Source organism: Neopsephotus bourkii, unplaced genomic scaffold, assembly GCF_033783945.1.
Source record: "Neopsephotus bourkii isolate Nb327-2 ecotype Australia unplaced genomic scaffold, CSIRO-AGI_Nbou_v1 NB_1376, whole genome shotgun sequence".
Taxonomy (NCBI): Eukaryota; Metazoa; Chordata; class Aves; order Psittaciformes; family Psittacidae; genus Neopsephotus; species Neopsephotus bourkii.
In genome coordinates this window covers 2,255,111-2,277,955 of record NW_026901855.1, presented here as the reverse complement: position 1 = coordinate 2,277,955, position 22,845 = coordinate 2,255,111, and the positions used below count along the sequence as shown (strand labels likewise).

Genomic DNA, 22,845 nt, shown 5'->3' with positions numbered 1-22,845 from the left:
AGCAGGTGTGCATTATTCATGAGGAGGCTAATGAGGGACTGGCCCTGGCTCTTGACTGGTCCACGGGAGAGCGAGGCCACGCCCCCACTGCCAGCCGCTCCGCGCCGGCGCAATGGGGTGTGCGGCAGTTGCGGCTGCCGCTGGAGGAGGCGGAGGTTGCTGGTGGTGTTGCCGCCATGGCGGAAGGCGAGGGCTTGCTCTCCGTGGACTACGAGGTGTTCGGCAAGGTGCAGGGCGTTTTCTTCCGCAAGTACACCCAGGTGCGTGGCGCGGTACCACGCCCCGCTCTTTCTTGTGCTTGCCAACCGCTGTCAGGGCCTGGCCGTGGCCACGGCATAGGTCCTGGCTGCTTCTAGGGCGGGGGAAGGAGGGGTTGGGGCTAGGGGCTGTCTTCTGTCAGCGCTGCTGGTAGCCTGTGCTTCGTTATGGAAGCACGACAGAAAAGTGTGTTTCATCCCAAGCTTTTAATGTGGAATAGTATCATGAGGAGTTGACTGAATGCTCTGCTGCTTCCCTGCAGCCTGTGCTGTAGGAAACTCCTCAGGGGTCTGCATCTGTAGCATGAACTTCTGTAGGTGAACGTCCTGTCGCTTTCTCACAGTTTGGATTAATCTCCTTTTGCTCTGCATTGTTTTCTCAGGGGGAGGCTAAGAGGCTCGGACTTGTTGGTTGGGTCCAAAATACCAGCCATGGCACTGTGCAAGGGCAAGTTCAGGGCCCAGCTGCCAGGGTGCGGGAGCTGCAGGAATGGCTCAGGAAGACGGGAAGTCCACAGTCCCACATCAGCCGAGCAGACTTCAGGAATGAGAAGAAGATTGAGGCGCTGGAGCACAGTGACTTCCAGATCGTGAAATAGCTTTGCCCAGGAAGAAGCAAAATCTGGGTCATGAGCTGCTCTCACAACACCTGTACTTAGGCAGTTTTAGTCTCTGGAGAACTTTAATTGTATTAAATTTCTAATTTATTGGTTTGTTGTACACTCAGTCTAACTCTCAGCCTTTCACAAAGCTCTGGCAGTTGGATGAGAGTGGGCTGTCTTTGCTGAAGGGGCTGCCTCAGGGCACAACCCCTCGTTCTGTCTTTCCAGTGCTGGTTTTTGGGGGCTGTACCTGGGCAAAATTTACATCTGTGCAGTGTTATGCTTGCGTGAAGGACAGCATGGGAATTGCTGAAAGATGTTATTTTGTGCTCTAAACGCCTTAGAATTTACTTTGTTCCAGAGTTTATTTCTTTAGAATAAAGCTGCTTCGAGCATGTTTCTTGTGTGGAATGTGCAGGCGGAGTGGGTCGCAGCCCTTGGATCCTCATCCCGTTGCCAGTACCCGCCTGCGCGCGACCGCCCGGTGTCACGAGCCGCCGCTCGAAGGGGCGTGGGGGGACGGTGCTGTTTCCCTCTCCGCGACCCCAGTGGGGCCCGGCAACTACATCTCCCAGCATTCACCGCGCGGCCGGGACTCAGCTTCCCACAGCCTTCCGGGTCCGTGCTCGCGCATGCGCTCCCTCGCCCGCACCTTATTTCGCTGTTGCCCTCCTGCAGGACCCGCGTGCGGGAGCCGGGCAGCCCGCGGCGGTTGGTCTCGCGCAGCGGTGCTTGATGGGGCCGCCCCGCCTCAGGCCGGCGGGAGCTGAGGGGGTGAGAGCGGAGCGGGAGGCTGTGGGAAGGGAAGGGAAGGGCAGGGCGGCAGCGGCCGCTGCTCCGGCGCGCCGTGGGGACTGCGTGTGGTAGCGAGCCGGGGCGCGGGGGGTCGCTGTCCTCCTCTGGCCCCGGGAGCGGGGAATCACTGGGTGCTGTCACAGAGGGAGCACCAGGTCCCTGGAGAGGGCCTGCAGCACTTGCAGAGCTGCGTGGGGGGTGCGAGAAGAGTGGTGTGCCCCTTGAATACCACTAGGAAACCAGTAGGCATCAAGGACTGGAAAATAGCAGGTTCCCTTTCTCATAAACAGCTTGCTCAGTGTCCCACACCCATCCCCAAGCCCAGTTTGTTGCTTTCTTAGACAAATTGCAGCAGATGCACGTTGGCCAGAATGAGGCATTGTGGGCATTGAGGTACAAATGAGAGGAAGGCAGCTTTCTGCCCACTTCTTGGTGATGCTTACTCTGTACTTTTGAGACAAATGGAAGCATAAGCCTTTTGCCTGCAGGTTCTTTGAGTTTTGCCTCATCATGGTTGGAGTTTGGGTATGTTAAGTTTGAGAATAAAGAATGTTAGTAGAGGGCACAGACACGGCATTCTGGCCATTGAGCCTGAAGGCACCAGCAGTATGTGGTCAAAGCCTAAACAGGAAAGTAGTCATCAAAAAACCCTCAAAATACCAGGGAAACTGAGAAAGGTGTATTTATGAGGGCAATGCAATAAATTAAAGTTTTTTCAGGCTTTTATTTTTTTGTTTTGTTTTTTTCCTCATGCAGGTTGTTGTTTTAAGGAACATGGAAGAGTGAGCTCTCTGCAGTTTTTTCAGTTCCTCATCTGTTTGATGTCATGATCAAACGTTTGGTGGAAGATGTGCGAGCCAAGCTGCGCTCTGGAACAACTATCAGCTCACTGGGGCAGTGTGTTGAGGAGCTTGTCCTCAATAGCATTGATGCAAAAGCCACATGCGTAGCTGTAAGGGTGGATTTGGAAGGTTTTAAGGTCCAGGTGGTGGACAACGGCTCTGGGATGGGGAGAGAGGACTTAAATGCAATGGGAAAGCGGTACTTCACCAGCAAATGCAAATCGGTGGGAGACTTGGAGAAGCTGACGTCCTACGGCTTTAGAGGGGAGGCTGTGGCAAGCATAGCCAATGTGGCCAGCATAGTGGAAATTTCGTCTAAGAGCAGCAGAACAGCAAAAACATTTGTGAAACTCTTTCACAATGGGCAAGCACTGGAAGTCTGTGAAGCTGAATTGAGCAGACCAAGTGGTGGAACTACAGTCACTGTGTGTAATCTGTTCCATCAGTTACCAGTAAGGAGGAAGTGTATGGATCCTGTGTTGGAGTTTGAGAGAGTGAGGCAGAAAGTAGAGGCTATTTCACTGATGCATCCCTCTATTTCACTATCTTTGAGAAATGACGTTTCTTGTTCTATGGTGCTTCAGCTCCCTAAGACAAGAGATGTGTACTCACGGTTTTGTCAAATTTATGGACTTGGCAGATCCCAGAAGTTACGAGAAATAAATCACAAGTCTGGGGGATTTGAGATAAATGGTTATATCAGTACTGAAGGGCATTACAACAAGAATATGCAGTTCTTATATGTGAATAGAAGGCTTGTTTTAAAGACAAGACTCCATAAACTGATTGATTTTTTATTAAGAAAAGAAAGTGTCATTTGCAAGGCAAAAAGTGCCCCTGTAAGCAGACAGGCTAGTCCTAGTTGCCACCGTTGTGGCCCAGAGTTGTATGGGATCTTTGTTCTCAATGTGACCTGTGCATACAGTGACTATGATGTATGTCTGGAACCTGCAAAGACTCTAATTGAGTTCCAAAACTGGGATGTTGTTCTAACTTGTATAGAGGAAGGAGTGAAAATATTTTTGAAACGAGAACATTTATTTATTGAACCATGTAGTGAGGACATCAGAGAATTTAATGAAGATAATGACTTTAGTTTGTGTAATGCTCCAGTTCTGAAGCCCTCACTCCCTGATGAGAAAAGCATCCAGGACAGTTTTAAGAAAGCATGTGATGAAATTTTGGATTCCTATGAAATGTGTAACTTGCAATCAAAAGATGTCAAAAGGAAATCTGTTACTCGACAGAAATCTTCAAGTCTTATAGAGTCAAATAAAAATCTACAGGAAACTGAGATCGCCCCACATCAGAAGATTGATGAACCGTCTGATCCATGCAGAAACAATAGAGCAGAGATTCCACTGCCCAGCAAAGATGACACAGCTTCTGGTTTCCTTATATCAGATATCTCGGAGCAGGAGCCAAAAGACACTATCAGTTCCCAGAAAGTGCCTGATGCTCATCTGAAACCTTCAGGAAATCTTTGTTCCTCTTTCAGTGAAGGGGCCAGGTCAGAAATAAGAAAAATAGACAGTTGTGATGACTTGCAGCATTGTGCAGAGAATTACATAAAAGACATGGGAAGCCAGCAAGGCAAAGTAGTGCAGAAAAGCAATAAAGTCTGTACCTTAAATAATGATGTTTCTCAGTTGTCATCTGAGAGAGGAGACTCTACTGAAGCAGCAGTGGGATCTGAAATTGTCTCTGGAAATTCGCTGATGAGGCTCTGCAATGCAAAGAGAGAAGATGGGGAAACAGCTGACTTGACAGATGATGCTGGAAGACAGGCTGTTAGTTCAATACCATTGAAATTGTGCTCTACAGGCCTGATAACATGTGTTACACAAAAAGAGGCCCCACATGAATGTGAACAAACAGAAATAAGTCTTGCATTAAACATGCAACGTAGACCTGGCCCTGTCAGCGCCAAGGATGCGTTTGGCCACAACGTAAATTTGCGGTCTTTAAATTCTAAGGATGTTTCCAGTAGTACAAATAAAGAATATACACCTCCTTACACCAGGGATGTATGCATAGCTGATGGTAGCGAGTGGTTACAGAACAACACTTTGTCAAAAAAGGTGAATAAGGAAGCATCTCTGCCTACTGCCAGCAGTAGAATGCATTGTGAGACATCAGACATTTCAGAATTGCCACTGGCAACTTCTTCAGGTATTCCTCAAAATAAAGTTATAAAAAGCAATAGAAGACAAACAGCTGTGCCAAGACCTCAGCCCTCTGTGAAGCTGAGCTTGTCCTCACAGCTAGGTTCATTGGAAAAGTTCAGGAGATACTATGGGAGGGACAAGTGTACGCTACCAACGCCGTCACAGCAGAGTGAATTTGATCTCACGGTTTTTAATTCACAAGCTAATTGTGACTTTTCAAGGAATGATAATGACCATCATGGTAACTTGAGCACTTGTGAAACTCCAGCTGTGGAAGACACAGATTCTGATACTAGTAGTGAAGTTGTTTCTTTAGGGTATACTTTATTCTGCAGTGGAGCAACTTCAGAGGACAGACAAGCCCTTTGTCAGAGTCCTTTGACATTGTCTGGTTACTGTAAGGTTAGTAACGACCATGCAAGTTGTAAAAGATCTCCAGGATCATTGTCATCTAAACTGTCCAGAATGAAAGGTGACCACAAGGAATTAGAACAACTTAGTGAACAATTCCCAAGAGATTCAAGTAGAAAAGATGACTACTCTTTTGTTCCTGGACCTTCAAATAATGATTTTTCATATAATGCTTGTAAAACATATAAATCCTCAGTAGAAAGAATGGGGGACTGTAATTACGGTGTTTCTAAGGGGGATGCATGCTGGCCATTGGACGGTACAATACTGGAGCCTGTGAAAAGTACTGTCAGTGCATCACCACTCAGCAGCATAGAAGAGGAGTACACAGTCTCTTCAAGCAGTGTTTTATCATTACCTGCTAAAAAGGATTGTAGTGATGACATCTGTAAAGATAAAAGTATGTTAGATAGACCCTCCGAACAAAATTTGAAAGATACTGAGGCTCCCCACACAACCTTCCTAAGTAACTTGCAATTCTCTGCATACAACACAAGCACAGGGGATCCCAGGAATGGTGCGTGTTGTTCTGACTGGCTGCAAGATTTTGATGTTTCATTGGGTAAGACTATATACATCAATAAAACAACTGGACTGAGCACCTACAACACTCCTCCTGTGGCAGGATTTCAAGCTGCCTGCATTCAAGATATAACAACAATGGCTGTGAATGTTGTTTCAGAGAGCGGTAAGAGGGGTGGTGGTTGTTGTAAAAGTGGGATGAGGAAAACTGTTTGTGTTATGGAAGGTGCATAAAATATCTTGCTGAGGGTTTATAGCCACTGCCTTACATGTAACAGCTGTATGGAAAACAGGAAAATGTTGGGAACTATAGAGACAGTAAAACATTAATCTTCAAGATATTAAATATATTTTTTAATAAAACAGTAAAAAGAAATGTCAGCAACTTGTCAGTTAGCAGACAGCTGCCAAGTTTCCGCCAGGCATAATGACATTTAGGATCATCACAGTTACATATAATTGTCATATGGAAAGTGAGAAACATACCTCAGAGTAAGCCTACTGGAAAAATATTGTGGTTTTAACCATTTTGTCCCAACTAAGGACTATGTTATTTTCCTAAGAATATGTTGTTACAGAGAGCCCCACGTTAAAATGATCTTTTTTCAACCAGCATGCCAAAGTTAAAACAACCCTTGAAAATGAATAAAAATCTTAACTCTTTGTTGAGAATGTGTAGGCTCCTTTCTGCAGATTTTGCAAGGCTGTTCCTTCATACTTGGCTTTGTAGGAGCTGTCGTACAGCATCGTTGGTGATTCAGTGGTGGAGCTTTCCAGGGGTGAGAGGACACTACATTGTATTGTTTTTTCAGGGGTGTGGTGTCCATGAGCCCTCATTGATATATGTCAGGTTTGGATTTCCGTGCCTTCTTGGTCTGGCTCAGCAGAACAGTGTCTTTGATAATTTTTCCTTCCGTATATATGCATCTGTGTTCTAAGTTGTTCTTCATTCTGTCTGTAGTGAGTGAAGATGCAGTCATTCCACATGTAGACTATATTTTCTGCTGCATAATTTGCTTTGAAAAAGCAGTTTGGACTTCTTCCTAGATGGTTCTCCTGTGACATGTTTGCCTAATCAGTCATGATAGATGATGATTGTGTTTTGTTCCATTTTTGTCTGACACTTCTCGGTGCAATAGGTGTTTCAGTTGTTAAGCTATTCCCTTTTAATTGCAAGAATTTATGCCAATAATTCTTAATATTTATTGTGTTCCATTGAAGTAGATTTGTTACAAGGTGAAGACCATCTCTGTTTCTATTAGGTAAAACTACTTGCAAGTGCAAATATACACTCCTTGTCTAACGCTTTTAATTTCTGTGGTTTACCAATTTCAGTTGCCCACAGTGCTGTTTAGTACAGAGCCAAAACACTGAGATGTGGAGCTTGACTTTCTGTACAAAATAGTTTGAATAGTGCCTTCATTTTTGTAAAGAGAATACCTCACATACCCTTACAGTTTCAGATGATGTGTAGTCTGTAGTCTTTGAAGATGTATATTGTGTTGCATGTCCAATGGCAATATTCTTTCTTAGCCTTATCATTGGTGTTACTCTCCATTGTACCAATGGTGCCACTATTTCTTAACTCCACCAATGGTGTTATTCTTCGGCGAGATATATGTAGCCTTTTTCCTTTTCTTAGGTTGAAGGTTGGACCTCCCAAAACTTCACACAAGGTGTTTGAACTGTGACTAGACCCTATAGATCTTAGATTTTCAAAGTTCAACAACCATGTTCTTTCATGTGTTTTCAAGCAAATTATCTTCATTCTTTTATAGCTATAGGAATAAACATAACTGTGTCCTCACATAGCATTCATGTCTCTTGAAGTTGAGCGCTGTTTTGGCCTGCTGTTAAGACCTGGAAGAGGGATCATTTCTTCATTTGCTATTGTATGCTTTCATTTTGCTTTTTAAAGAAGTATCAGTAACCCTATGGTATTGACACAGAATTTCACAGCTCCATGATTTATTAATAACAGCATTTCATACACAAGTTTAGGGAAATTACATTTGTTTGAGACAGGTGGAAGGAGATACGAATAATGCATATCCTCTTTTCTATGTTGATAATGGCCGTCTGCCATCTTTCCCAGTCAGAAGCCATGTACTCAACAGAAATGCTTTATTTTGAAGGTTAGACTCAGGCACCTTTGTACTCGTTAAAATGATTGCTACAGGAGAATTTATCAAGCTTCATTTCACCATCAGATGCCTTTTTGAATAATCTAATGCTATGCATTTGTAGTAGGCTAACATCCGAGTTCCACTTGGTCTTCATTGCTATGCCAGTTGTGTTTGTATTTGTAGTTACCTTTGTTACAGTATTGACTGATGTATTGTTACAGTAGTATGTTTAAATGATCTAATTGGAGCAAGTGAAAATGGATACTCAAATATGGTAATTGTATGTGGTTTGCATGTATAAAGTAGATACATTATTATCCTCAGCACTTTTTCTGATGTTACATGTCAGAAAAATTGCATTAATAACATCTCTGCCAGCTTCAGATTCCCAGTGGCCTTTGGACAAGAGAATCCTAGCTTTATGAACAGTGTATGTCCTGAACAAGGATTTTCCCTGCAACAAGAAGCAGGGAGATGGCTCTATTACATGTATAAGATATTGGACTTCTATTCATATAGACAATACCTGTTTCTGTGAACTTGTGAGAGTATACCTTTCCATGACAATATCAAAGTTCTCTTGAAGTCTGAATGTAGCAGCATTCTTCAATTTGCCAGTTTGCTAGGATCCACGTCAGGCCATCTTGACTTCTGTTCTGGGGTTTGTGACAGTGTGATGCTGAGTTACTCTCCCATGCTGGGCTGCCAGTTTGGATTCTGGAAAGGATTCTCGGTCCCCAGGGTACACCATCATTGGTCCTTACTGGAATAGAGCCAACAGTCAACAATCTACAGTCTGGTCTAGGATCTCATAGAGCCTTTTTACAGTGAGCTTATCAGCATGCAGCTGGTTTTCTTTGGCCTTATCATTCTGTTGCTTTTCCTGAATGCACACCCTTAATTTCTCAGTAGAAAGGAACTTTATTGATTCATTATTATTTAAAAAAGTCTGAATTGTACCAAAGGAAGGGTGAAATGTTTACCACTGTGCTGGAAATCTGAGCCACTTTGCTTAATAATCTTGATAACAATGCAAGTTTGTAATATCATTAAATCATTTCTGGGTGGGTAGGAGCACGCTGTTAGGCTAGCACTGGTATCTCATGTGGTCTCACTGACTTGTAATTTTCAGTTTTACAAGATCCTGATAACTGTATTAAGTAGCAGTGATAGACTGACAGTTTTACCACTCCTTAACAGAGAGAATTCGAGAGTATTTTGATATCTGACAGACTCCTGTCGGCCTTCTCTTTCTTTGGGGGTAACACTTCTGATTGCACTTACTCTGGAAATAATAGTTACATTTTTAAAGCAGCAGGAAATTTTAAGGACAGTCCTGCAGAAGGCACAGTAACATTTAAAATATATTTCCTGATGCAGGTGTGTCTGATAATTCTCAACTTTTTACATATGTGCTGTTCTTCCTCAAGGTTAGATTGCAAATTCTGTGGGATTCTCTAATTTGTGCAGGGCTGAGCACATGCTCATTTATGAGAATGTAACAATTGTATGTTTTTTTTGTAATTTTGCATGCTGTTGAATCTGCAGCAGTAAATTTATATTGTGTTTAGGCTTTCAGTTCAGGTGCCATCCGTTTAGAAGTGAGACTGTGCTACCCTTCCTTCCTAGACCTCAAAAAGAGAAGACTCTAGCAAGCCAGGATCTGAGAGGTAGGGCCAGCTTTTCAGGACATGGTGTTCTGTGGTAAAAACAAATCAGAGAATTCTCCCAGATGTCCCAACAGGAACCCAGAATTACTCAAGGTCTGTTAACAATGGGACCGTGTGAGTCATCTCAAATCTAGAACGGGGAAAAAAAATCTTTTAGGGTTGAAAGCAGGTTAGGGGATACTTATTTACAGGATGAAATAGCCAGTTCTTTGTTGAATTATGTCAGCAGTTTGAAGAATAATTGCCTACTCCCCTCTTTGTACTCGTTCCAGCCTCAGAATGTGAAAAATAGCTTCAATCCTCACCCTTTTTTTTTTTTTTTTTTTTTGGTGGAAAGGATGGAATCATCTTTTTGGTATGTGGCTTTGTCCAGAGGAAGTGGGTAGCTAAACAGGTCTTTCTTTCCCTTCCCGGTGCACCCCCCCATCCATTTCCAGGGCCTGTTGAATTGTGCTGTAGCACGGTTAGGAGTCAGAAAGCTGCAGTGTCTTTCCTAGTTAAAACAGACTTCCATTATTTATTTGTACATTCAATCCTTTTTATGAAGAAAAAAACCACATGCCAACTTGTGTGAGGTAAAGGTACCCAATGCATCTTTGCACCATCTGTTGATGGATAGTCTCTGTGTTATCTGTGTGCTCTTTCCTAGATACTGAAGGGGAGTCTCTCCAGTCATTGCTTTCAGAATGGGATAATCCTGTTTTTGTTCCCTGCCCAGAGGTAAGTGTTGGCTCACATCTCATGCTAAAGTAGCAATTGTTTTAGCCTTCTGTTATATTCTGACATGGGGATCAAAATTGCAGATATTGTGATTGTTGCATATAATTCAGTGATATCTTAGACTGTAGACTTCCTAGTTATATTTTTATATGTTGCTTATATGTAAGTCATTGTTCTAATTTATTCAAAGTCAGAGAAGCAGATATAAGCCTAATCTTTTGCCTTATGTCATTTCAAATGCAAAACATTCTTGTAAGATGTCTTTCCCTCTACAGAGATAATAATCTTAAAATTAAAAGTTTTTGAATGGCAAAATTGCAATGTAGTGTCTGTCATCTTTGTGGGCAGACCTTTCTCACCTGGGATGCCATGAGTCTTAAAAGTGCATTTTACTATAGTTGTTTTTATAGCTTGGCAGGATTATAGCATGTGAGAGGGACACAATGTTTGAGCTTTTACAAAAACTTCCTTTGTTGTCACGAGGCAGCATTATCTTCAATCATCATGTTGTGTGTCTGTAAACATATGTATGTAACCATGTCCACCTGCAAACAATAGGGATGGAGTAGCAAACCACCTGCTGGTGAGTTTCTGAAAAGGAGCCGTTCTGTTCAGTTGTTGCTGTGACATGTACTCTGACTCATTTCAGGGTAATACATCTTTGTAGTGCAATCCATTGAGACCCCATGTAAGCTGAGAATTAACTTCAGCTTTTGTGATAAGTACTTGAAATCAGCTGGATGCATTGAAGTTAGTAGGTAATATCCAGGTGGGAAGGTATGTGGGAATGGAAACAGGGATTGCTGAATATTATCTTTAGCTAGTGCTGTTCTTGTGGAAGCTTGGTTTGTCAAAATTCGGTTATTTCCAGTTTTTCTTAAAGCTGGTTTGTTTGGGGTATTTTGTGTTTGTCTGGGGGTTTTACAAAATCCTTTGTAGCTTGCTTGATCCATAATTCTGTTTTTACAGATAGCCATTGATGTGACCAGCAGTCAGGCTGACAATCTGGCTGTGAAAATTCACAACATCTTACATCCTTATCGTTTCACCAAAGACATGGTTCATTCAATGCAGGTACAATATGATCTATTGCTACTTTTCACCTGCAAATTCCCTGATTTACTAATGTTTCTTACTGGTGGGAAAGAGGTATCCAGGGAAATAGTATCCTTAATTTTCACAAGCACAAATGGCAATTTTGGTTGCTGTGTGATAACAGCAGACACATATGTCATGTCAGATCTTAGTATCATCTCATGGTTGATCACTTGCTACCTGCAAGTGACTCTAAAATTCCTTGACTGTAGGGTTAAATCAGATCAAGAGGCAGCCCTCTTACCACTGCTTAGAAACAATGTTAACTAAATGATATTTCAGTGGGCAGTTTTTTATATTTAATGTAGGCATTTGCATAGTTTGTATTCTTCTGAAATCTGTTTTCTGTATCCTCCACCTTTATTGACCTTAGAAATTTAATTCTTCAGCAGAGTGATTTCAAAAGCAAATCCCAGATTTCATGGGAAGACTTGAAATTCTACTTTAATATTTATGTCTGCCCTCAAAAGTGATTCTTAAAAATGGCATCAGAATATGAAGCTTAACTGTTTTAAGTGCTTCTTTATAAAATGTTTTAAATGTTAGCTTGAAAACTGATGTAAATGGCTAGCTTCAACTTACATTCTTTGATGGTTTGCCTGGATAGAAATGCTGAAGTGGATTCTTCCCGTCTTGCATCTCCATGACAGAAGGCTGCAGGCCCAGTCAGCAATATTCTCTTGCAGTCAGGCTGCTGACCTTGCGATTGCAGGTTCTGACTATGTGGGGTATGGTAATGCTGATCGCAAGGGTGAACATGGATCCAAATGATTCCCTTACTTATGTTGTGTGTGTAAGAATAACAGGAATAAATAATGTTATTACAGTAAACAGGTTATGTTTCACAAAAACAGAAGAGGAAAGCTAGGAAATAGAAGGTACCATTTTTCTGTGCACTCATAAGAACTGTTTTTTAAAACTTACTGAGTGGTTCTGTGATTAACTTTACTTTGTGTAATGTTTTCCTTTGTATGTTTTTAAGAAGGTAAACCTAGAAGAAATTACCACTTCCCTTATCTGAAGAAGCTAAATACTGCCTCCAATACCCTATAGCAAATTTGAGAATCTCTCAAAAGATCAAAAGCAAAAAATGTTGCATCATGCTACAGGAAAAGAATAAAAAGAATCATTAGCATCTTCCATCCCTGCAAAGAAATAGGATCATCTATTCATTTTTACCTAGAAGGTGAACAATACACATGTTGTGAGACAGAGAATTCAGAGTGAGCTCTAACTACGTGACTTGAGGAGAAATTCCTCCCACATCTATTGACTTAAATCTAGCAATAAGATACTGAAAGCATTGTGCATCCCTGCTCAGTATTCCCTGTAGCTCTGGTTTATTTCTGATGCTTGAGGGGAAGGAGGAATCAAGTCACAGGGGCAAATTCTACATCAGAAAATGAGGGGGGTTGAAAAATGCTTCCTGGCTCCTACAGATGATTAGTTCAGGTCCTTAAAGACGTATCAGGTTAAAAGGGTTGTTTACATTCTCTTTTGGTGATACCAGCAAATCAGATACTCAGAGTCGTTTTGCATGGCTTTAACACAGCTCAAGGAGGCTTCTACATGACCACTTAATCTGTTCTGTGAATTTCCAGCTCTAGCTTAGAATTATTAGAGGGCTTTCCTTTATGGTTCTCTTCGGAAAAAAAAATTTAAAAAAAATACAAGATTATTTTACTGGATATTTGAAGCTTTCTCTTAGCTCCAGACTAAACTGTTTCATGACCAGTTTATGGTCATTTGACTGTCTGCCAGTATTGTCTTTTAACTTAAATAATTACTGCCTTTTCCATGTTGTTCCCCCCACTGTTTATAAAGAATAATTACATACCTTCTCAGTCTCAGTTTTGCTAGGCCAAATTCTTTAGTGATTAAAAAAGCTGTGGTTTCCACTCTCCTAATCATCCTATTAGCTCTTCATTGCACTTCATCCATTTTGATCGTCATCTTCTTTTGTTTACCTTCATTTAAAAAATGGTTTACCACTGGGTAATGATTTTTCTGAGTATCTTACAGGTTCTTCAGCAAGTGGACAATAAATTTATCGCTTGTTTAATCAACACTAGAAATGAAATGGATAAAGAGGCAGGTGAGAGTGGTTATTGACATGAAGTTGAGGTTTCTGTCAAGCTCAGTTAGACTGCAGAGAGAGCCCTGTCCTTGTTTCTATTCTCTTCTTGCCTTGGGATGATATTATGAGTAGAGAAAATGTTAGTCTTCATTTGAAATTTCCTGGATCTTCTTTATCTTTATTTTGGACATTGTTGAATGTTCCTAGTGCCTTCAGATTAGTGTTATAAAAATAGATTGTACCTAAATCATGGATATCTTTCAGACTGCTCACAGTATCTGGACATATTCATTGTTGAAGCTTACTGAAGCTGTACAAAAAAAGGCATTCAAAACCAGTAGGTTTTGTAACATTTTAAAGATTGTGTTAAACAGACCCATTTGTCGGTAACTTCAGGTCTCATTCTGAAGTTAGATGAACATGTCAATAGACAAGAGTTCCTGACTCAATCTAATTACCTTAATTTAAATGCCAGTTTAGATCACTACATTTCATTTCTGTAGTGAGTGACTTTACGTTCTGCCAACACAGCTTCCTCTTCACTTTATTTCTGGAAAACTGGCTGATAGTTGTCTTCTAAATGTGGCCTCTAGGGAGCAGTTACTCTTCCTGACCTGTGCAGTTGTCTGCTACGAAGTTGCCTATTTCTCATCTGTTGTGGTACATTTTTAGATGGAAACCTTTTGATTTTGGTGGACCAACATGCAGCTCATGAACGGATACGTTTGGAGCAGCTTATTGCAGGTGAGGATTCAGATTGTCTTAGGGAAAAAAGATAATTGGTGCACGGAAAAGTATATATGAGCCATCTGGAATATAAGGAACCAATAGGGTATTCATTTGTCATCTTTATCCTGATCCCTAGGAGCGTGCAGACATTCAGTATCTGTAGCAGGCATAGTATTGGCAGCTGAGAATTGTTACAGTGTTTCCAGAATTAGAAGATACTGTTCTTACCCACAGAACTATCAAACTAAAATAGTCCTGACGTAATGAAAGAGCAGGAAGACTGATAGGAAAAACAATGAAGAGGAAACAGAGCAACATCAATAAGATTATGTGGTTATGCTGTGAAGAATAAGACATGGTATGCAGAGTAAAGAGCATAGTTCATTTGGTTCCTTTTTAGCTGAATACTGTGCTCAAAGCCTAAAATTTCCACAATCCGAAACTGTTTGCAGAGGGATAATAGTCTTCTCTGTGAGCTCATTAGCCATTGGTTTCAGTGTTAAAAAGCACAATAGTCATCCATCAAGTACTTAAAAATCATTGACCTTCTCTTTCATCAACAAATACTGCACAGTTCCTGCAGAGAGGGTTCCCAGAGCTCTGCTCCTTTTGGTCAGGTACTGAAAAAAAGTTAAAGACTGGAGGAAGAAATGCTTAATGAATAGTATTTTAATGCCATTTATATCAGACTTTTCTGTGGAAAAATTGCTCTCTGTGAGTTGGACTAAATATATCAGTAGGTTTTTTGCTATTTAGGGTCACTCTTTTTTGGAACTGGTGGGAAAAAACAAAGTGGCATTAACCAACCCTTCCCCAGAGACTAGATGTCTAGTTTGTGACATTCCCAGTCCTCCGCAAGTTTCAGGGCAAGGCATTCTGTGGTCACTTTTTAATCCAAACAGAGGATTACTGCCAAACCGTAGGGTCATTAAGGGTAATGCCTGCGTAAATATTCTAAGAGGGGATACTTCTAAATGATTCATTCACAGATTCCTATGAGAAGGAAGCTGCAGCATGTGGCAAGAAGAAATTACTGTCTTCCTCCATCTCTCCCCCTTTGGAGATCAAAGTTACAGAAGAGCAAAGAAGAGTTCTACGGTTAGTAATGGCCAGTGGCTCTAAAGTTTTGGGGATGGTCTCTTGACCAGGAAGATCTCTGTATACTGCTAAGTTAGCATAAAGCTGTTGGGAAAGTAGCTGTTGACTCTTTCCTGAGTTGAGACCAGTTAGCTTTATCTGTGCTGGGGAAAATAGATGTGCTTCTCAAGCACACTTGTTACAACATCTCATGACAAAACCATGTGGGGTGCCATTTCTGTACCTCAATATGCTGTGGTTTCCCTGAGAAAGGAAACCTTCACGAGGGCCAGAAGAGGGCCAAAGCTGTCTCCAGTAGATGCTTCTGTCTGGGGCTCAGGACTTGGGAGTGTGCGCTGGAATGCAGTGCCCATAGTGACAATCTAGTCACTGATTTAACAGGCAGTGTTTGAGAAAAGAAAGATGGGCTATGGAAAGTTTGTATTGTCAATCCTTCAAAAATGCATTCCTTAATCCTAGGTACCTGCCAAGAGTAACTAATGAACACTGTTTCCCAAATGTTTCAGAATGGTGGCCTAGCAACTATTAAGATACTTAAGTTTTGTACTGAAAGAGTTTAGATAGTTTGTTGTTGGATTATCGCAGACCTATTGGACGCTAATCAAACTTTTTTCCTAAAATCCCTGTCTCATCTGTCATGTGCATTTGTGAGGTTTTTTTTCCCTTGCATTATTCTTCATTTTCAGGTGAGGCTCCATCTTAATGTTCACAGGACTACTTTATTATTCTAAACCTGCTCGTTTGTTATGCCTGTGGCAAACTAAGCAGCTTTTAAGTCACTCCTTGTTAAGATTGTTGCCTCTTATAGGGATACACTTGTTTGTGTAAAGTCTTTTTTGGGTGTATTCCAGTCATAACAGTATCACTTCTGTATCCATTTGGTATATTTGTTTTATAGTGACCAATACCAGAAATTCGAAAGGAAAGTGTAAAGCACCAATATGTTCCACCTGCCCTAGGGAAAAATGTAAGAATGTATCTATTGCTGTTCATAGTAATATTTGAATGCCTTTGTTCTTCCCACCTCTTAATGATGTTCTTGTTAACCTCACAAAATTTGTAATGCCTCTTGATCATGAATTATTTTTGCACTCATCTTTGAATGTCTCATTTTTGATATCTATGCTTGAGACTGGATGGCCAAACTTTAATTCAGTATACCAAGTGAGGGCATCCCATTGATTTGCACCGGAGCTTTGCAGTTGTGCCCATATTTTCTGTCTAAAATATCAACACCTGATATTTTGACTGCTTTTTTGGTTACTGCTGCTTGCATGAGCTGCTTGTTTATTGAATGGTCGTGACAATTAAAGAATTGTCTTCTTTTAATTATTATTATTATTGCTCTTTATGTAGAAGCCAACAAAATATACAAAGAAATTAAATTATTCCTAATAGTTTACATTTATTTGCCTTTGGGAGCAGTGAATTCAGTTTTTCTATTTTTCATTATAGCTTTTTCATTTGTTCTACTGATTTCCTTCACCATTTTTCTGCTTGTTTTATGTTCTGATTGAGTTCAACATTGGCTTTATTCTCAGCTGACCTAAGTAATTTTCTGCTTGACCATGTCCCTTCTTTCCTACATCATTAATAAACAATTATGGAGATACAGATCAGGACTCATGTCATGTTGAACACTGACCTCTTTTGCCAGCATATCTTTTCTTCTGTAGTCTCATGACAAATGTTACTTCTTTATCCACAACGACTTTTTGCATTTGCATTTCTAGCTGCTTTTAAGAGGTCTTTATTTGAAAGACCAAATAGTTTGTGTGAGCTAGTTTTCTTCATCAGCTAAATCACAAACATACTATGAAAATCAGTACTATAAAGAAAATGAGAGGCATGGATTTCTTTTAAGGACACTGCTTGAATTATTCAGCACAGTGGATGCCACTTGTGATTTTCAGTTATCACCCAAGGTGATGCAAGAGGATTACTGGTGCTCCCATATACTGATGCTGGTTTACTGGTGCTTTTAATGTGCTGCTCTTCCAATTTGTCAGTGGTTATTGGCAGCTCATCTCTTCGCAATCACTCTGTGAGATTATCCTTACTAAAAAGTTATGGAGTACTGTGTAAAAATAAGAATTCTGTTATTGTGTTGGCAGAGCATGATTGTGTTCTGTGGTAAAGTTGAGATAAATTAACTTCCCCAAATGACCTTTCTCTTCAGCTATACTTGCTGTCTAATAGGTCAGCTGAACCTCTGGTTCACCTGCAGCTTTGCTTCTGTTATTTGTCTGCTAAGCATTGTTCTGGTGACTCTCTTGAACTTCCTTTCTTTAACCTCTTAAAAAGAAAAAAAAACCCAACAAAAAAGCCTGTTTGACTTGAATGGCTGCTTGGATTCTGTCACCACGATGGGCTTTTTCTGCCTTTCTCTGCTCTTGCTGAAGGCTCTACGATTTTCCTTTTTTGCGGTGGAATTGCACAAGTCATCTCCATATGGAGGCTAATAATTGTATCATTCTCATGACTGACTTTAGTAAGTGTAAATTAGCTTCTTTTTTATTCAACGAACCTGTTCTCTGAAATTGACCTTCAGCACCTCTGATTTAAGTGACTATTCCCTGAGTTAATAAACTATGTAGTGTTACAGTTGTTTTCATTTTGAAGGCAAGTTCTCATCTGACAGTAAAGTCCTGGTTTTGTGTGTATTTTTCCATCCACAGGATGACATGTCAGGTTAAGTAAAGGTCGTTCTTTCCTGGGTTCTCTTTGCTTAATGGGATGTAAAGTTCATTAAACCATCATAAATTTCTTACAATATTTTTTTCATTGTAAGTGTTTGTTACTGAATTGATGTAAGAATTTGTTATTGATGTCAGTTGAAATCACAAATTTTTAGGTTAGACTTAAAGGAATCTTTTTGCTGTGTAATTTCAGTGTTTGGAATGTTTGTGTATTGAACCAGACCCCTCATGCATCTTTCGAAAAGATAGATTTAGAAGTTTAGACATAAAGTTTCTCTTCACATAACACAGGAAATCTTAGATCTTGTGGTTGTGGAATATGAAGTATTCCAGTTGACTGGAGTGAAAAAATGTGGCTGCATGTAGGCTAAAAGGGCAGAATTACTAGAACCTCATGATGGATGGATTTTGAGATTGGAAACTGTTACAAGAAGAAACATGTATGTGGACTACAGAAATACTTATGTATGCCGTGGAGACAGAGCTGCGGTGGTTGATTTATCTTTCCTGATTATTTTTTTTTCCTCAGATGCTGCTACAGAAATTTGGAGGACTTGGGTCTTGAATTATCATTTCCTGAGACCAACAGGTCCTCGATTCTAGTGAGGAAGGTGCCACTGTGTTTTATAGAAAGAGAAGCCAATGAATTACGACGGAAAAGACAACCTGTCACTAAAAGCATTGTAGAGGTCAGTTGTTGATACGGGTGAAATTGTGTTACTGGGTCTTTTTCTGTATTAATGGCCCAGGGTATTAGAGTATCTCTGTTATGAGGGAGACAATGGATGAAGTCCCTTGGCAAATGTGGGTGCCATCCCTTTTAAGTAGCTAAACAGTCCTTCAACTGAAATCTCTGAACTCTAAAGAAGCAATAGGAAGTTGTTCCAGACTTGGACTAGTGGAAAAGCTAAGAAAAAGAGTATGTAGTACAGATGTTCCAACAATTTACAGCTCATGAATGCTTGAATGGTGTAATGATTAATGTTGCTGATACAGAAATGTTGTTTGTTAGGGTTTAAAGTTGTTTTCCTGAAATCTACATTCACAGTGCAGCTTTCTAAAAGCTCTCTCCCAGATGTTCTGAAGTCAGAGGAAGAAATTGCTGAACTGATTACTTGCAGTTTCCACTGCAAACAGTTCTCCACAATCATAACTGCTTCAAGGACTGCTTAAAAATTGTTCCTGGAGTACCATAATCAGCCACCAGGCTGAGCCATTGTGAACCAGGCCAGTCTTGCCATACATCTCTTTTAATATGAAAAGAAGAAACAAAAGAAGATGACATTTTCTTTTCCAGCCTTCTTACAATTGGGAAGAACTCAAAATTCACTCTTTTGGTGTGATTTGGGAGCCAAGAGCACTAAAAGTGGTGGAGGAGGGGATCAGGTCTGTGCCTCACGAGCATTCGTTCTTAGCTGATGCCTCAAGATCTCATGAGCATTTTGGCAGATCTGTTCTGCAGTCTGTTTTATTTTAATTAGGACTAGTAGGACATATTCATGATTGATTATGAATTCATTGCATTTTAGACACCAGAAATTGGATCCACGTAGACTATTATCCAAAGGAGAAAGTGCAGCTATTCAGAGATAACAAATTCATTGCCTAAGAGTTCCATTATATCCATTCTACAGATAGGAAACTTGTGCAGAGAGGAACCAAGTGATTAGTGTAAAGTCTGATAAGATACTTGTGAGAGGTCAGGACTTGCACCTAGATCTTTCATGCTGTGGTCAGTGTACTCTCAACAGCGTATTTTTTCCTGGTTTTGGCAGCTACACAGTAAATTACATACAGATGAGGGCAAAGCAGGGTATGGGCAATGAAAGAGAGAAATAGCAACTGATGATACTACTTTTTTCTTTCCAGGAGCTTATTCAAGAGCAGGTTGAGGTGAGTTGCCATTCTTTTTTCGAGTTGGGTATAATAATGCAAAGTTTACTGCATGAACCAAAGGGACCAAGTGTGTTAAGACTCAAATGAGAGAGATGGAATCCACTAGCTTTTCCTCAATTTTAGTTTCCTTTGTGTTACAGTTCTTCCTTTTTCTTATATTAAATGGAAAGTAAGATGATGTTCCCTTACTTTTAGCTAGTGCAGAGCACAGGAGGAAGAACACAAGGGATACTGCCTCTGACGTTTCTGAAGGTGTTAGCTTCCCAGGCCTGTCATGGTAGGGAAACTATACTTTTCTTCTCTTTTTTTCTTTTAACCCTTTTTTTCTCTACACACCATCCTCCCTGGGGAAGTGGTTTCAGATGTATTTTCAGGAATTCCAGGATTACAGACTATGTAGGGATGTCTACATAGTGATGAAGAGATAATGTTATGGCCAGCACTGTGAGGGACAAGCAGTATTGCTTTGATTTATCCATGTATGGGCCTAATGTGATTTCCAGCCCTCACATGAAACACAAATAAAGTTCAGAGATGCACTCATCCATGTGAGCTCTGAACCCTTCCAATAACAGCTCTGTGAAGGGGCAAGGGGAGGTGTTGGAATCTGCTTGAAAGCAAGCAGGAAAGAAGACTTAGACACTCTACCCCAAAAAATATTTTTTATTTCATGTAAGTATCAAAAGTACTGGTTTAAGTGGGCCTGGCATCTTTAAAGTATTTTTGGAAGAAGTGCGGTAAGAATTTACATCTTCTAAGGGACTATGCCTTTCCAGCACCTGGAAGTGAGCACTTCTTACAGGTGTAGGCTGCAGTAGCTCTAGCCTCTTGTGGCAGTTCCTGTGCCATATAAAGTATTAACAAGATTATGCTGAAGGGGTAAACATAAGCCAAAAGCATCTATTTTCACTGTATCCTACAAATGGCAGGTAATATATAAAATATGAAATATATTAACATTTTTATCTAAGAAAGTCCCATGGCTGAAAGGCAGATGGTCTTGTGTGTCAGTGAAGGCTAAAGACTGCAAAACTGTCTGAAATGACTCTTTAATGTTCTGTTTGGGTTTCCTCTGGATGCCATTAATTGCTCACTTGTAAGAAAGGATTTATTGGCAGGGCTAGCATTCGATCTTGGAATTGATGCCTGTCAGTGGCTGGCCCATAGAACCAGTAAAACCTATGGAATTGATGTTAGCCATCATCTTGGTTTCATACTTCTTGTGAACTGGTTGTGTCTTTAGCCATAACACACACACAATTAAAAACAAGAAGAAAAGAAAATCTTACCATCCATCAGACCTGGGTTAGGTGAAAGTTTAGGCCATAGCAAGCTGATACTTACACAGCAGGCTGGTTAATTTTGCTGAGCCAGCAGTCTGCCATACTGCAGCTTCCCAGGTAATCTTTGGGAGCTGCCTTGTTTTCTGTGAAGAGCACAGTGTGGAGGGAAGGCTGCTGGAGGTTTGCATCCTCTTTGGCAGCGCCTGCAAGAATTTGTATCTTTTTTTTCAGGTGCTATCAAGTTCAATGAGCATTTGACTTTGGAGGAGAGCTGCAGGCTTATTGAAGCTTTGTCATCTTGCCAGCTTCCCTTCCAGTGTGCTCATGGAAGACCTTCCATGATGCCTCTTGCAGACACAGAACATCTACAGCAGGACAAGCAGGTACTGTGCAGGACACAGATACACCTCTGATAATCCGCACTCTGGATTAGCAGAGGCATGTCATGTATACATGTGTTGGAACTAGAATGGGCCAGTCTGAAACCATCACCATTGGCTTTACCTTACTTGAATATTTTACACAGCTGTTATCTATAAAATAAAACTTCAGGACATAAAACCTCTGTCCTGCAAATACTTTAGCAAGGATCTTACCATGTTGCATTTGAATAGTACATTGACTTGAATGGCATCCACTAATCTTAATCAAATACTTAAAGTGTTAGCAGGCTTTAAGTGTAAAACTTGGAAAACATAAATTCTGATACTCTACTAGTGGCAAAGAAAGATGCTAATTAAACAAACACCTACTTCCCCAAAGTTTAAGATGCTATGAAATGGGGGGAAAAAAAAGAAAAAATAGCAACATAAAAAAGTTGTTACTCCTTCCCTTTTGCTATTACTGTGCTATAGTAAGTTATAAATTCTTTTGAAAGTCAGGTGGGACTTTGAATTAGATTATTAAAAACCCTCAGAAATTACTCTATTAGGGCAAAGAGTATGAAAGCATTGAAGCTCATTTACTTGGTTATGATTTAATGCTTCTTAATTTTCCTCCCTCCAGCCCAAGCCCAACCTGGCTAGACTGCGGAAGATGGCACGAGCATGGCACCTCTTTGGAAAAAAAAGAGCCTAATCAAAAAAAGCAGACTGTAAGCTGCAACCACCTGCTATTGTTGTTGGTATGAGCCTGGTCCCCTGTTGTTAGACCTCAATGCCCTGTGGGGAGCCAAGTTTCTGAGCCAGTGCAGTCACTGAAGTTCTGCTCAAAGTACTGACGTAAGCAGCAGAGACCAGCCAGGAGAACATGACAGGAGGAGCCTGAAGAAGTGTCCTCACATCAAGGAGTTGCATCATAAGCCAGCACCTTATATCAGTGCTTGATATAAGAAGTTACAACCATTCACAGTTACTAAAGTGCTTTTCTTTTTGTCTGCAAATGCAGCACAGTTCTGTATAAGAGAGACTTTATTTTATAGTGTTTTGAAAATGGGGAGGTATTTATTAATAAAATTAATACAAAGCTCTTTCCTTGGGCTCATGGCAGTAGTTGGAATGAAGACTGACCAGCTTCACACTATGTGTAGGCCACCTTAGGATCAGAAAACATTCTTTTTATTTAACTAGGCAATGAATGACACACCCAGCCATTCTCTCCAGCTCCCTGCAGTCTGCATTCTTAAGAGATTTCTAAATCCTAGCACAGCCCCATCTTCTGAGGGTACAGAAACTTACTCCACAGAAGGAACTAAATAGCCCATGGCATTTTTTACAACAGGCAGACTTTTTTTTTTACAGGTTCAGCTCTTTTTACTGTCTCAGTCTAAGGTAGAGGAGTAGAGTTCATTTCAAAACAGAAAAAGATTATGTCTTTGTTTAATCACAGACATCCAACTTAAAACCAAATCAGAGAT

At 40.7% G+C, this 22,845-nt stretch overlaps 2 protein-coding genes across 8 annotated transcripts in view; both read left to right on the top strand.

The window, feature by feature from the left end:
* Positions 1-977, top strand: part of ACYP1 (acylphosphatase 1) — a 428,968-nt gene extending 427,991 nt beyond the window's left edge. For both annotated transcript variants that reach the window (XM_061367455.1, XM_061367453.1), the window contains exons 2-3: positions 168-260; positions 641-977. In XM_061367455.1, the coding sequence (XP_061223439.1) occupies positions 177-260; positions 641-856 (300 nt within the window). In that variant the 5' untranslated portion in view covers positions 168-176 and the 3' untranslated portion in view covers positions 857-977. The remainder of the gene's footprint in view (positions 1-167; positions 261-640) is intronic.
* A 577-nt stretch (positions 978-1,554) lies between these two features.
* Positions 1,555-22,247, top strand: MLH3 (mutL homolog 3). Of its 6 annotated transcripts, XM_061367398.1 has the most exons (13): positions 1,555-1,633; positions 2,411-5,763; positions 9,295-9,393; positions 10,043-10,113; positions 11,083-11,187; positions 13,231-13,303; positions 13,958-14,029; positions 15,004-15,112; positions 18,341-18,500; positions 19,681-19,704; positions 19,903-19,984; positions 21,222-21,373; positions 21,996-22,247. In XM_061367398.1, the coding sequence occupies exons 2-13, from the start codon at positions 2,481-2,483 to the stop codon at positions 22,065-22,067; spliced, it is 4,302 nt and encodes a 1,433-aa protein (XP_061223382.1). In that variant the 5' UTR covers positions 1,555-1,633; positions 2,411-2,480; the 3' UTR covers positions 22,068-22,247. The 6 variants fall into 6 exon arrangements, 4 of the variants coding, with proteins under 4 accessions (XP_061223382.1, XP_061223384.1, XP_061223383.1 ...); XR_009727543.1 differs by lacking the exon at positions 19,903-19,984; XM_061367400.1 differs by lacking the exon at positions 9,295-9,393.
* Positions 22,248-22,845: the final 598 nt, after the last annotated feature.

What these genes read in the sequence shown, in the direction of transcription:
- MLH3 (XM_061367398.1), top strand. Translation starts at nt 2,481, where the DNA reads ATGATCAAACGTTTGGTGGAAGATGTGCGAGCCAAGCTGCGCTCTGGA. An exon ending in TTTTTGTTCCCTGCCCAGAG is followed by an intron (nt 10,114 to 11,082) that starts GTAAGTGTTGGC and finishes CTGTTTTTACAG; the next exon opens with ATAGCCATTGATGTGACCAG. An exon ending in TTATTCAAGAGCAGGTTGAG is followed by an intron (nt 19,705 to 19,902) that starts GTGAGTTGCCAT and finishes CCTTACTTTTAG; the next exon opens with CTAGTGCAGAGCACAGGAGG.